This window comes from Mercenaria mercenaria, chromosome 4 (genome assembly GCF_021730395.1).
Source record: "Mercenaria mercenaria strain notata chromosome 4, MADL_Memer_1, whole genome shotgun sequence".
Taxonomy (NCBI): Eukaryota; Metazoa; Mollusca; class Bivalvia; order Venerida; family Veneridae; genus Mercenaria; species Mercenaria mercenaria.
Window position 1 is genome coordinate 7,160,354 of NC_069364.1, and position 16,122 is coordinate 7,176,475.

Genomic DNA, 16,122 nt, shown 5'->3' on the forward strand with positions numbered 1-16,122 from the left:
AAATGATGTGGGTGATGATGTTGAACAACTATTTTAAGTCTGAATCAAATTCATTCAGTAATAACACTGATAGAGCAAAAGTGCATCAAAACTTTAACCTGAAATTCTAAGTAAAAAGGGGGAATAATTCATGAAAAATTGGTGCCAGAGTTATGCATCTTGTGTCATATGGCATCGGTGATGATGCTGAACAACTATTTTAGTTTGAATCAAATCCATTCAGTAAAAAACAGAGATAGAGTGAAAGTGCATCAAAACTGTAACCTGAAATTCTAAGTAAAAAGGGGGAATAATTCATGAAAAATTTGTGCCAGAGTTATGCATCTTGTGTCATATAATGTGGCTGATGATGTTGAACAATTATTTTAAGTTTGAATCAAATCCATTCAGTAATAACAGAGATAGTGAAAGTGCATCAAAACTTTAACATTAAAAACTAAGTGGAAAGGGGAGATAAATCATGAAATACTGGTGCCAGAGTTATGACCCTTATGCCAGATGATGTGGGTGATGATAAGGAATAACTATTTCAAGTTTGAATCAAATCCATCAAGTAATTACAGAGATAAGTTGAAAAAAGCGAAAGTGTTAAAAAGCTTCAACCAAGGAGGGGACGCGGAAAGACGCCGACGCCGGGTCGAGTAGGATAGCTCTCCTTATACTTCGTATAGTCGAGCTAACAAGAAACATGAAAATCTTAAATTTTATACTTGTTACTTTGAACACCTGCTCCCAACAGCTTCAGACTCGAGCATTACCAGACAGGATTGTTTCATGCGGAAGCCATCCACTTAGTTGGTTCTGGGATGATTCTCTGCCTTCAAAGCTGGTGTGTCCCCATACAACCAATAACTGTTGCTAGTTTCATTTAAGCCATCAAAATTAAACGAGAGCTAAAAATCATGGTCACAGAAGTGTATCAATATTGGTGCATAAAATCATGGGCACAGAAGTGTATCAATATTGGTACATAAGACATCAAGAAAAGTGAAATTCAGAAAGTGAACTAGCAAGACACAATTTTCTCAAGAGCTCTGCCAAGCAGGGAATATATGGCTAAAGAGTTATATCAGAGGAAGACAGAAAATTTAATAAACTGCCCTCTTAGTTTAGTAGGGAGAAATGGTGTTAAACTCAAAACAAAGAAGCAAAATTTAAAGAAAAAGCAAAAAATCTTTAATTTTCTTTGTTGTGAACTTGTGACGTTGGGGGAGGGGAAGCAGTGTGTATGTGTGTGCGTGGGTGTGTGTGGTGACAGGATACTAAAGAGCAAGAAGCTAAATGATTTTTTTGGGAGGGAGGTAGGGGTGGGGGATGTAACGTAGATTGTTGCAGTATGCACATCATCTCATCACCACCTGCATGTATTCCAAGTTTCAAGTCAATATCTTTGATATTTTTTAAGTTATGCTCTGGACACGAAATATGATTGGCATATTTAACCGTGCTGTCTCTTTGTCCTACCACCATGATTCATGTTCTCTGCACATCGTTTTATTACCACCTACATACATCCAAAGTTTGACGTCAATACCTTGAATGGTTAAGTTCTGCTCTGGAGACTAAATATGATGGACAGACTTGACCTTAGAACTAAGTTTGTGACCTTGACCTTAAACCTACAGACCAGGTTAATGTTCTCTGCACATAGTCTCACCTCCACCTACCTACAAGCCAAGTTTGAAGTCCATGCCTTGAATGGTTAATATTTTTAGTTATGCTCTGGACAGATCCAGGTTCAAGGACTGCAAGATACTTCACTCTTATATCACTAGCATGAGTTCCACGGCTCATAATGTCAAGTTCACAAAGACCCAGTCTAATTACAACACACTTTACATGTTTTTGTAATACAAGAGTTCCACTGCATAATAAATGTTACACAGAAATTATTACTAAATCAAGGACACAAAACTCTACAATCAACAGTCTGACCTCACCAGAATTCTGCCTTGACATTAATTTTACAAGTTTTGACATGTGCTTTAAGTATAATACAGACTCGTTCTGTTCAGAATTGAAGGTGCTCGAGTCTAAATAGCGGATGAAATACGGTATCTTCTGTTCGGCTGCCAAGACTTAGTGTATGTGCATTAGTGCACAATGTCGGTCTAGAAAATAATAAGCATAGCGCAATCATTTTTTCTTACATTTACCAGAAATGTTTGCCTCAGTGAGATGAAGTATCATGTGCAATGCAATGCCTCAAAGATAGAGCTCACACTCGCCAAAGCCCCCGCTCCATTGAAGACCACCTCAGATCACACCATAACTTTGATGTGCATGAAGCAATCTTTATTCAGAAAAAATGTTCGTCACAGAGAGACATTCTGCCCTGCATACCCTAAAGCCCCTAAGTCAAAAGTCAAGCTCACACTAGATATGTAAGATCATTAAGCAGTCTTTAATTTTGCCTCAATAAAACAGTATTGCCAAAGGACAAAGGTCCCAATGATTGAATCTCAAAAATCAAAGGCACAATAATGGGTGATGTGCGATTTTGGTGGTGGTAAAACTCGAAATTATTTTTTTTTTAACATACTGATGTGTTCCAGTAACTCAGACCATAGGACAACAAATTATGGTTTGACATTGTTTCCTTTGGGCATTAACATTTGAGTTTGATCATTCAAGAGCATATTACTCTCAACATACTATTAATCTGGTCTGTCCTATAATCAAACTGAAAGGTCCTCTCAATGTTGACTCATTCTGTATAGATATTAGATACGATTAGGAATGGTTATGAAAATGTTACAACTCCAGTATAAACACTAGGAAATACGACATTATTTTGTCATAATCAAGGGCAAATTGTTTTGTTCTAGTTGGGTTTAACATCACAACAACAAAGTTGTAGGTCATACGCAATTTTCACATCACAACAACACAGTGGTAGGTCATACGCAATTTTCACATCACAACAACACAGTTGTAGGTCATATGCAATTTTCAAGCTTTGATGTTGGAGTAAGGCCCTCCTTGCATTATTTCATCAAAAGTGGGCACCTGGTTAGAACGTTTGACCTTCAGTAAACCAGCTGGATGGCTTCCTCACATGAAAACTTCAATGCCCCAAGTGAGGCATGAACCCACTTCAGAGAGGGGCATGTGATTTAAAGTCAGAGACTTTAACCACTCGGTCATGGAGGTCCCACATTCTGTGTAAATATGGTAAGGACTGGAGAACTCCATAAAATACAGCATTTCCATTTAAAGGGCCCATTATTCTGTCCTTTCAACTAAAGAAATCCTATCAGTTTAGTACCCATCAATCATACAGAATTACCAGAAATCATTCAATTGGAAAACACTGAAGACATGCAAAACCAGCCCTTGTACTAAATCTTTCTACAAAGGCTGGTTGAGATCCCAGCAGCAGTTTTACAGAAAAACAAAGTTTTGTGACAGATTGATGGACAGAAAGACAAGAGAGACAGACTGACAGCAAAGTATCAATATAGCTCCTCACATACAGGGTGACATGATTTGCTTATACAGAAACTGGTGAATCTGTTTTTTTTTGGTAGCCTTGGCCAAGGAAAATTTATGACAGATATCTTTGAAAGCTGGCCTGCTGATTCAAGAGTTTTATGTACAATGCACACTGTAGCTCAAATTGCTGGTTGTTATGTTTTTTGACATCAAGATGACCTGAACTATTTTTTTCTGTAAAAAATATTTCAAAACTGGGTAACTGTATGTAGAGAAATACAGATATGTTTCTCAGCCAAAATAATTGACCGAGTTACGTGGTTACACAAAATGGAAGGCTAGAACCTTGGACCTTGAGTTGTGACCTTGACCTTGTGATTGCTGACTCATGACTTCTGCACATCTTCTTGATGATATGATCATTTGACTCAAGTTTAATGAAAATCCTTCGAAGGGTTTAAGGTAATGGAGTGGACACAATTGTTACAGACCATTCCTATAACCCCCACCACTTGTGGCGGGGGATTTATCAGGCATTTTTTTGTAATAAGATTAATCAATGCTGATTCTAAGTCTGGAGTCTTGTTCACCTCAAGGTTCAAAGACTAGCTGTAACTCACATTAACCTGCACTATACCCAATAAATCTGTATATGCTTACATATAACAACAACAAAAAGTTTGAGGAAAACTTTACTCTTAATATCATTATTAAGCTGCACTATATCTAATATATTTATATATGTTTACAGTTCTATCAACATTAAATCAACAGCAAAAAGTTTCAGAAGAACTTGACTTATAATATCATTAGGTTTTATATAAACACTCAAAGCCTATACTGCAATTACCAAAAAGAGGGCCATCGACCCTAAAGCGCTCACCTGTGCACAAAGCTTCAAGTGTGTTTGTATAAGAACAGAGCTAGGTTTCTTCTATGTTAGCCTATATTATATACATGTCACACACACTTTTGAACCTAGGGCAATAATTTTAACAATTATGGTACACATTACTAATTTGATATCACACGCCAAATATCAAGGCTCTTAAGCTATTATTGATTCAGAGAAGAAAAGTAACCACAACCCCTGGCAGCCATGTTTTTTGATAGATTGGAAAAATTTGAACAATCTTGGTAGAGAGTCACACAACAACCACTTCTGTAAAATTATTCTAAAATCGGGCAAACAGTTTTACACAAGAAGATTTTTAAAGTTTCCACTATATACATATCGGGAAAAGTGACCACGCCCTCTGGTGGCCATGTTTTTTGACGAATAAAAATTATTGAACAATCTTAGTAGAGGGTAGCATAAGAACCATTTGTGTGAAATTATTTCAAAATCAGACCATCCATTTAGGAAGAGATATTGTTTGAATTTGTTTCTATTTTTAGCTCTGGAACCCTATGTGCAACCAAGCAGAACTGTTTGAACAACTTTGGTAGAGGACCACACAAGGAACATCATGGCCAAGTTTCATAAAAATCCATTAAGTGGTTTTGGAGGAGATGTTGTTTAAACACAAATTTTGACGACAGATGAGTTGACGCATGCATGCAAGGACGGACAGGCGACAGACACAGCGTGATCACAATTCCATTTTAAACAGTGATTTATACATGTAATTCTGCCCAGCAGATGCTTTATAGATTCAGTCTGTTAAAATGAATTTGTACTAATTTATCCATTCTCTAGCTCGTGAGTAAATGCTAACAAGAGCTGTCACAGGAGACAGCACGCTCCACTATTTCGATGCTGGATAGTGAAACTGGGCACATTTGACAAAGCTGGAGCTATCACTTGGGTGTTTAATGACTCCAACATGGATGAAATATTGGATAATAGCTTGAGTCTGTGTCAAAAGAATTAAGTAATAAGAGAGATAAGGATCAAGTGTATCAAAACATTAAATATTACGTATAATTCTCAGCAAAAAAGGGGCATAATTCATGAAATATTGGTGCAACAGTAATGCACCTTGAGTCATGTTGAATCAAATCCATTTTGTAATAACTTGAGATATAGTGAAAATGCATCAAAATTAACCTTTAACTCTAAGGGGCATAATTCATGAACAATTGGTGCCAGAGTTATGGACCTTGTGTCATATGATGTGGGTGATAACTAAAGGTGGAAGTTTTAAGTAGTAACTGAGTTAGAGTGAAAGTGCTTCAAAACTTAAACCTGAAATTGTAAGTTAAAAGGAGGATAATTCATGAAATAATGGTGCAAAAGTTATGGCCCTTATGTCATATGATGTGAGTGATGATGTCGAACAACTATTTGAAGTCTGAATCAAATCCATATAGTAATAACTGAGATAGAATAAAAGTGCACCAGAACTTTAAAGGTCCAATACTAAGGAAAGTGAACATTTTAATTTCTTTTAAAAAGCACAGAAACTATTTCATTTTATTGGAAAATGAAAGTTGGTATGTAGAAATTCGAAATAAATCACAGTATATGTACAATTATTTTTCTATGAAGTATGAAGAAAGTTAAAAAGACCTGGGGGGTTATTCTGTCGATTCATTGAAATTTCAACACAATAAACATATATTTCTTTGAGTTCCAAAGACCTTCTGTAAATTTTGACCTGCCAATCTTCATTATTTAGTGTCTTGCAGAAGTCTATGCACTGGCTATGAAAAAAATTGCCAACTCACTTTCCCTTAGTAATGGACCTTTAACCTGAAATGCTAAGTAAAAAGTGGGGATGATTCATGAAATACTGGTGCAAGAGTTATGGCCATTGTGTCATAATATGTGAATGATGACGTTGAACAACTATTTTAAGTTTGAATCAAACCCACTTAGCAATAATTGAGATAAAGTGAAAGTGCACCAAAACTTTAAACTGAAATTCTAAGTAACAAGGCAGTCTGAAAGACAGCTAAATCCCCCGCCACTGCTATGAATAGTGAAAGGGTAAAACCTTTGATTTTAGCTGTGACCTTGACCTTGAACTGACACGGCTGACTCATGAATTCTGCACAACGTCTTGATGAGGGGATCATTTGACCAAAGTTTCATGAAAATCCTTCAAGGGGTTTAGGAGATACAGAGCTGAAACCTTTGACCTTCAGTTGTGACCTTGACCTTGAGTTGACATGGCTGACTCATGAGTTCTTGATGAGGTGATCATTTGACCAAAGTTTGATGAAAATCCTTCAAAGGGTTAAGGAGATACAGAGTGGACACCAAATGGAAGGCTCAAACCTTCGACCCTAAGTTGTGACCTTGACCTTGAGCTGGCATGGTTGACTCATAATTTCTGCACATCGTCTTGATGAGGTAATCATTTGACCCAGGTTTTATAAAATTCCTTCAAGGGGTTTAGGAGATATAGAGTGGACACGAAATGGAAGGCTGACACGGCTGACTCATAAGTTCTGCACATCGCCTTGATGAGGTGATTGTCTGACCCAAGTTTGATGAAAATCCTTGAAGGGGTTTAGGAGATATAGAGCGGACACAAAATGGAAGGTTCAAACCTTTGACCCTAAGTTGTGACCTTGACCTTGAGCGGGCATGACTGACTCATGGGTTCTGCACATCGTCTTGATGAGGTGATCATTTGACCCAAGTTTTATAAAATTCCTTAAAGGGGTTTAAGAGATATAGAGCGGACACAAAATGGAAGGCTCAAACCTTTGACCTTGAGTTGTGACCTTGACCTTGAGCCGGCATGGCTGACTCATGGGTTCTGCACATCGTCTTGATGAGGTGATCATTTGACCCAAGTTTTATAAAATTCCTTCAAGGGGTTTAGGAGATATAGAGCGGACACAAAATGGCAGGCTCAAACCTTTGACCTTGAGTTGTGACCTTGACCTTGAACCGACAAGGCTGACTCATGGGTTCTGCACATCGTCTTGATAAGGTGATCATTTGACCCAAGTTTCATGAAAATCCTTCAAGGGGTTTAGGAGATATGGACCGGACACGAATTTGTTACGGACGGAAGGACGGACGCAGACCATTCCTATAATCCCTCCGCCACGGCGGGGGATTAAAAAGGGAGGGATAAATCATGAAATATTGGTGCCAGAGTTATGCCCCTTGTACCATATGAAGTGGATGATGATGTTGAACAACTATTTTAAGTTTGAATCAAATCCATTTAGGACTAACATAACTGAGATAAAGTTAAAGTGCACCAAAACTTTAACTTGAAATTCTAAGTAAAAAGGGGGGATAAATCATGAAATACTGGTGTGAGAGTTATGACCCTTTTGCCATATGATGTGGATGATGAAGTTGAACAACTATCTTAAGTTTGAATCAAATACATTTAGTAATAACTGAGATAAAGTGGAAATGCACCAGAACTTTAACCAGGAATTCTAAGTAAAAATGGGGATATTTCATGAAATATTGGTACCAGAGTTATGACCTTTGTGCCATATGATGTGGGTGATGATGAGGAACAACTATTTTAAGTCTGAAGTAAATCCATCCAGTAATAAAAAAGATAAAGAGAAAGTGCATCAAAACTTTAACCAAAGTGCAGATGCGGAAGGATGGCGATGCCGACGCCAGGTTGAGTAGAATAGCTCTCCATACTTCATATAGTCGAGCTAAAAATGAACAAGAATTTTTTAACTGAAGCAGCAAATACTGGGTGTAGAAGTGGACATTCATTAATTTCTTGCAACAGACTGCAAATTTAAAGCACAACCTTAGCAGATATTAATTTCTTGAAATAAAACTTACTATCTAAAATTTACACAATATCATTATAGAACTAAAGACCTTTTACTTTTCACTGCTATAAATAAAATGTTTTATTTAGATTTCTTTTCTAACACCTGTCTCTCCTGTTCCTCTTCTCGTTCTTTCCATATCCTGTTTTGTTCTGCCGTAAAACGTTCATAAAGTATTCTCTTTCTCCTCTGTCCACATTTTATCATTGATATAAAATATAGTGTGGCAGTCACCATCATCCACATAAATATAACTACTCTTGCAGTATTGTCTGCTGCTATCTGCTGGTTGCAACTGGAAAGAAATATATACCGGTACATTTATAAAGCATATTTAAAGTCGAGCATAATTTATGCAAAAAACAGACTGAGGAAACTCAATAATTTACCCTTACCCTGCTTTAATTTCTGTAATGAACTTGTCCATCTTTCAATTTGGGCAGCACTTTTAACTGTTAAAAGAGTGTCCACCAAAATGATACTGACTGAATGGCAATCAGTGCGTACCTTGGTCAGACTGCATGGATGTGCAAGCTGATCACGATCTGGACTGGTGGCAAAGGCAGAAAGTATCCAGCATGATAAGGGTTAAAGATCTTTGAGACATACTAAACTCAAAATAGTCTTGAGGGGAGTAGTAGTCTAGTGGACAAAGTGTCCGCCGCTCAATCCAGGGGTCGTAGATTCCAGCCCAACTGGAGCCACGACCATGACTTCTCATATGACACCAGTACTGGTTTTTCCAGGAAGTGGACTTGAGAGTGGTTCCAATAATAAGTTTGAAGCTTTTGTTACAATCAAACTGAAACAAATTTGTATAAACTAATATATTCCAATTTCTGGGAAAATCCAGGACTGTTTCTAAGGTTATAAAACTGTGTTTGGAGACAATTTCATTTGTCAATGCCAAGATTTAGCTTTAAACCAACCTATCAGATTATAGAGATTTAAGACTTGGGGGTAAAATTCAAAACCAAGTTGAACCAATGTGTTTCGTGAGGATGTGCTATTGGGTATCAAACCAACAACCTGAACATTTACTCAAATAATCCATGCAGCTCCGGCTTCTAGGACATTTAAAGGGAATTCCTATAGATTTTTATGTGCATCTTTCTGCACTATCTATGGAAAACTGAAGTGGTCAACATTTGTTGAAACATGTGACAATCTTAAATATGAATAATCTTGAATAAAATAACTTTTTTAAATAAGTTTTATCAGCAATCAAATGTTGATACTGGTTTATGTTGTATTGACATGAATCATGCCTGACATGTATCTTGCCATGTTTGTGACTGTGTTTTGACGTGGCTGTGTTTTGACGGCGCATTTTAGTACAAAGACAGTGTTGTTCATATAATCTTAGACAATTAACTTTGTATTGATAAAACAGTGTCTCCACTCAGATTATTTAGTATTCAATTATAAAAAGAATTGTTTTTAAAATCTTTTTTAACTTCTACCATATATACCTGTAATCAATTTGGTAAGCTTCGTGCCCCTTTTCGTCCACAGGTGTTGTATTCAAGCGGTCTTAACATAAAATTTAGCCTTGTGACCCATATATTTTTAGCCATTTTTATGTTCACAATACAATTATTTATTCACAAGAAAAACAGGAGAAAAAAAATCTATGACAGTTTTTTCAAAATTTAAAAAATATATTCTTCACTATGGGTATTTTTCGTTGAAAAAAGTTCACAAAAGTGAATCAGAAAGTTTACATCTCCAATTTTGAACCACACTAAAATCACTCACAACCAGTCTAACTAGATCTGTCAGAGGACAAAAGCATTAACTGATCTGTTTTGCATAAATCATTAATTTAATTTTTGCCAGCTGTAGGACAGGAAAATGGGAAAATTAAACTTATGCAAAAATGCCTGCTTTTATGGTACACTGGTAAGGATTTGATGCAATATCTTTTGACAGTAAGGGGAAGGAAATATGTTTTTGGTTGTCTTGAAATTGTCAAGGAAAATATGGGAAGGTTTGGGTGGTTAGTCCCCAATTAGTCTCCCACAGCATGCCTCCCAAACCTTTCAGATCACTTTACACACATGATATGAGAATGTTTGTGCTAAGATGAAAGAGGCATTAAACAGCTGTTTAGTGAAAATCTTAAGCAAGCAAATAAATCTGTGGACTGGTATTAGTTTTATCTATTTTCCACAAAATGCGTTTATTTTAAAACGATCACTTGAAAATATTGCCACACTTTTACAGTTAATTTCTAATATTTCTGTGTTAATGTTTCAAAAAGATGCAACACCAAAATGTAAATTTATAGATTATGTAACTATGAAAACATATTTACTTTACAAACTCTGGAATATCCTCTCGTGTTTGATATTTCCCACTCCATAGTAACGCTACTTTATCCCCCGTAGTTGGTCTAATAAGCACTCCAGAAGCTGCAAAAAATTGTAAAAGTATAATACAGGACCATTTATAGCAGTTTAACTGACATATAATTGAGCTGTGCCATGAGAAAACAAACATAGTGCGTTTGTGACCAGCATGGATCCAGACCAACCTGCGCATCCGCACAGTTTGTTCAGGATCCATGCTGTTTGCTTTCAAAGCCTATTACAATTAAAGAAACCGTTAGCGAACAGCATGGATCCTGAACAGACTACGCGGATGCACAGGCTGGTCTGGATCCATGCTGGTCGCAAACGCACTATGATGATTTTCTAATGGCGCAGCTCAATGGTGTTTCTCCAGTCATACACTGAGAGTTTAATAAGCATAGCAACAACTAAGCTCCTGAAGTCAACTGGATATTGCCCTAACCAAAACGTGCAATGGCTCAACTGAATAGGGTATTTTGAACATTGGGTTTTCTTACAAACTAGTATGTTATTTTTTTATGTTAACTTCAATTGCATATGCAAAGTAGTAATGTGTACAAAGCTGTCTGTCAAAAAAAACAAACAACATTCATCTGTTAATTCTGTCTGGTGAAAGTATCTTATCATATATTTGAAATGTTTATTTTGTAATGTTTGAATCAAACATCATATGAAATTGAATGTTTAAAGAAACAAGACGACTATCATAGCCTTATGTCGCCCACCTGACTCAAATGTGTACATGCTGTCCTATGAGCTCTCCCAGCCCCCACAACCCACTAATGCATAAAAATGCATTTTAAATCGAACCAGTGGTGTCTGATACTTTTTGCAGCTTTTTTATATATGGCTAAATATAACAAATGATCCCCAGGACGTGGCTAATTTTATTCAACTTTTTTTTTAGAATAATGGAGACTGACCATGTAGGATAGTTCACATAATTATTTTGTATAGCCAAGCTTAAAAATGACATCTTCTGACCACAGGTAATCACTCTATAATGTCATGTTTGACTGATGCCAGGCCAACCCTTCTTTTGTTGTTGTTGATTTGAAATGCCTACTGATCAATAGATAGACAGAAATGATGAAACAATATTGTTTGTTTGTATATAAGCTTATTTATAGTTGCCACCAGTAACCCATATGGATGACTCCTCCAGAAGACTGTTAGTAATCCAAAGAAGCTCCAACTCCAGAACCTTCTCTGGTTCTTTTGAAGCACCAATACACGGGATTCTTATCCAAATCTTATCAATTTTCAGTTGGAGGACCCGGGGCTCGAACTTGAGTCAGTGTTACTACTGGGCAACTGCATCTGCTAATGCACAACAATATATGGCCTGAAGGACTAAATTACTTACCATCTTTGACAGTTTGGTCATGTGATGCCTTCATCCTTCCTGCAACAAAAAACAAAAATATTGGAAACTATTGGATGCTAATGTACTTGTCCTTCTTTCAGTTTGGATAGTACCATTTATATTTTGAAGGGGTGTTCACTTAAAGTTTAATGACTGAACAGCGAACAGTGCATACAATTATCAGCCTGCACATCCATGCAGGCTGATCTTGGTTCACACTGGTCAAAAAGGCAGAATCACAGGTTAAATTACAGTCGGACTGTCCTATGATCATTAGTTGTTATAATTCTATTGCCAAAAATATAGTTTCACTGGAAAATCTATGCTTGATCTTGTTGATATTTTGGCCCATTAAAATGTTGCAATGCAGGAAAATCAGTGTAATTTTTACCACTTTTTTTACAAACAGACTGCTATGCTTACTAATCAATACACAAAGTTATAAATGAATCCAGTGACAAATGGAGACAATTAAACTGCAATTCAAAAATATTTAAGTGCCTAAGATGGATGAAAGTTACTATGGAAGTTTGTACATAAATAAGTCAACAAAGGTCTTACCTATGAAACCTAGCTTTTTTGGTGTTTCTGTTGTGTCTGTTTGTACCAGATCTGTGTCTTCTCTATCACTTTTAACAGTTTCACTTGTTTCTTTACTTGTATCATCATTTGCAGCAGCCTCTTTACCTTTATCTGCAAATAATATAAGGCCTAAAAAAAATTCTTTGTTTCCGGTAACATGCTCAAACAAATTAGGGTAGGTAGGTCGGAAAACTTTTTCTTTTTGGAAATTTTTTTTATCAAGGGAGACTTTTTGGAAATTATTTTTTTGTCAAAGAATGATTACAAATATGGAGGTTATGCCTTTAGAGCATCAGTAAGTTGATTTCTAACATCACTGGCCATGTTTAAAGTATAAAAAGTGCAGTTTTAAAAAGTTGAAAAAAATATTCTCCAAGGCCATAAAAACATTTAGGGTCGGGCCAAAAATTTAGGGTAGGTCGGGATACCAGAAACAAACAATTTTTTTTTTTACGCCTAAGTGCTGATATTTCAAGAAAAAGCTTTTCTTAAAGCATTTCAGTCACCTTTAAAATGAACATCATTTTTTCTTTTACTGTTTAAAATGCTGTGAAATCATTAATATTTGTGGAGGACTAATTTTAGTGGATTTCCTTGTTACGTCAATCCACGAAATTTAATCCCATTGAACAAGTAAAATTCCCACATATCCCCACAAAAATGCTATTTTGACTAAAGGAACGAAATTTCATGCCCACGAAATTAAATAATTTTACAGTATACTTTAGTTGTTGAAAGATTTATCCAGGTAGTCCATTTTATACTGACACTCCACATAAACATAGGTACAGAACAGAATCATCAGGATATACTGAACTATCAGTTTGTTTCAGTGCAAGGCTGAAATATAATTTACGAATACCGATTAATTTATTGTAAAATTAACCTTTTTTCCCCGCTGAAAAAAGAGAGGATAAAAACAAACTTTATGATATGAAAAGGCAAACAAAATAAGTTTGTTTTCTAATCAGTTAACTGACAAATAATTGTAAGTGAACTCTTCCTTTGTATCTTGTTATGGTTACCAAATGTGGGGAAAACATAAACATCCTGATCTTTTAGTAAAAAATAATGACCTAAATATTAAACTAGAATTGTGTCCATTGAAAACAGCTGTCTTAACATACTGTGCCATCTTCTAAAAAGCAATGATTTTAGTACAGACCATCTTCACAAGAAGGATGTTCCACTAAAGGTTTGAAGCAAGTTGCATTCCGATAAGACTGTGCACCCAAGCAAAATTTAATCCATTCCTTCAAAACTTGTATGAGCAGTTGAACACCCATTTTTTTTTTCACTATGGCCTATTTTGTGAAATTAGGAAAAAGTAACAATTCTAGAAAAAGAAAAAAGTCCATTATTTATGGTCATCTTCACATGAAGTTCCTTCATCTGTGAAACTTTAAAGCATATCCTTTCGATAGTGTTTGAGGAGTTGGGCACACAAATATTTCTTTATTCTTAGAAGCAAAAATATCAAAGGACCATAACTGTGGTAACAAGGCAGTCTGAAAGACAGCTAAATCCTCCGCCACTGTTATGGATAGTGAAAGGGTAAATTTTGAACCTGACCTTGAACTGACATGGCTGCTTCATAAATTCAGCACACCATCTTGATGAGGTGATCATTTGACCCAAGTTTCATGTAAATTCTTCAAGGGGTTTATGAGATACAGAGCTCAAACCTTTGACCTTTAGTTGTGACCCTGACCTTGAGTTGATATGGCTGACTCATAAGTTCTTGATGAGGTGATCATTTGACCCAAGAATGATGAAAATCCTCCAAGGGGTTTAGAAGATACATAGTGGACACAAAATAGAAGGCTCAAACCTTTGACCCTAAGCTGTGACCTTTACCTTGAGCCAGCATGGCTGAATCATAAATTAATAACAAGTTAAAAATATAATTATTGTGGGCATTATGAGTGTCCTACAGTTTTAGTGACAAAGTTATTCTAGGATGGCTCATGAATGTTTTACAACATTTTTCCAATGGGGTCCTTTTGATAACATGTAGTGTCAAGGTCCTTAGGATAAAAACTTTAAATATATGTTTAAAAAGTAAATGATTAAATACTGAACTGTATAATAGCTAAATTTGAAAAATATTGCAGAACCATGAACCAATTAACTTCCGCGAAATTCAGACCTCACAGAAATACCTGGCTTACATGCACATTTTACTTTGAGCGTTAATTAAATTTTGAAAGATCTTTGCTACAGTGTTCATGTAAATAGCATGTTAGGTTGTTACAACATTTGGTATTGTAACTGAATGTAATTAATTACAATTTGCAGTGTAAGTGTAATTTGATTAATTACTTTCATGTAATGGTAATTGTAATTTAATTGTATATTTCCCAATGAAATTGTAATCTAATTAATTAAAGTAATTGACCCTAGGTCTGGTTATTACAATTTATTTTTTGTAAGTATCTTATTCATAATTGATCTCACTCAGGTTTGAGGCATTTTCTTTTTTTTTTTTTTTGTTGGATTTAACGTCGCACCGACACATGATGGGTCATATGGCGACTTTCCAGCTTTAGTGAGGCATATTCTATTGAATAAGAAATTTTAACAGCAATTTCTGGTAATCACCATTATTTATTCACTCAAGCAATAAAAAGATGAGCATAATCCTTGTCTTAAATACTAAAGAAAACATTAAGTTTATTATTCAAATTTATTATTCCCGAGAAAACTAGAAATGATAAAAGCTTCTGATTACAGCGTACAAATTGCTATCTATTATTCATCGAATTTGCAATTATATTTTTTTCGAAATAAAAGAATTATAAATTGATTCTACTTGTTTCCTGTCACTTACAATGTATTTAAAATGATGAGAAAAATATGACAGCAAACACTTGAAATCATCTCCCGGTTTTAAAGATAAAATATAGTTTCCTCTTTGTATATACTGTTCATAGTATTCATATTGATTACTCGACATTTAGCGTGCCCTGTATAGGTTTTCTAGAGGTCCACTGGACCAGTAACCTGGCCTCTAGACTCTGGGTCTAGGAGTCCCGGTTACCGGACACCTAACCACTGCCAATATTTTATAGTGAAAGGAGAGTCACATGCATTTCATCTGATGAAATTTTAGCTCAACAGGCTTCTGGCATGATTTCTGGTTAGTCTAAATAATGACACCTCACGTAGACCGATTTTTACATTTTGATATTTTACCTTGTCTACCTATAGGATTATACCAGTCAAAAATTAAAACGATATTCGACTCATGAGTACAAATATTTGGACTAGATTTCTGGTTAGGTTTCATTATGAGGTTCTTTTCAGCTCAGAGATTCGTTAAAGCGTATACAGAAACATCTTAAGTCAAGAGTCTGAAATTTTTAAGGTAGAACTCTACTCCACTGACCTTCAGCACACTGTCTTTGAGCGAAAGAAATTTCTCTCTTTTCAATAAGATTTATTTTTAATCTTTTAAGGCAAAACAGCCTATTAAATATTGGCTTATGTTTTGAAATTAACGACATGGTGCACTGCTTAATGTAATTCCAGCGAAAACAGTGCAGTGCGTACGTGATCTAATGTTGACATGTTGGAATACAAACGAACATATCCGAATTATGTTTCCGGTCTGAACCAAACTTTACATGTACTTTGTTTCCACACAGTTCATTGGCTACATATTCTGTAAGATGA

The 16,122-nt window shown here is 35.7% G+C and overlaps 1 protein-coding gene across 2 annotated transcripts; it reads right to left on the minus strand.

The window, feature by feature from the left end:
- Positions 1-4,113: 4,113 nt before the first annotated feature.
- Positions 4,114-16,044, minus strand: LOC123550937 (uncharacterized). 2 transcript variants are annotated; one of them, XR_008370477.1, is made up of 6 exons: positions 15,836-16,044; positions 12,427-12,558; positions 11,866-11,904; positions 10,463-10,559; positions 6,124-8,440; positions 4,114-5,781 (listed from the first exon to the last, which is right to left on the minus strand). XR_008370477.1 is itself a non-coding variant. In XM_045339440.2 (5 exons), exons 1-5 carry the CDS (start codon positions 15,951-15,953, stop codon positions 8,227-8,229), a joined length of 600 nt encoding a protein of 199 aa, XP_045195375.2. In that variant the 5' UTR covers positions 15,954-16,044; the 3' UTR covers positions 4,114-8,226. The 2 variants fall into 2 exon arrangements, 1 of the variants encoding a protein (XP_045195375.2); XM_045339440.2 differs by having other exon boundaries at positions 4,114-8,440.
- Positions 16,045-16,122: the final 78 nt, after the last annotated feature.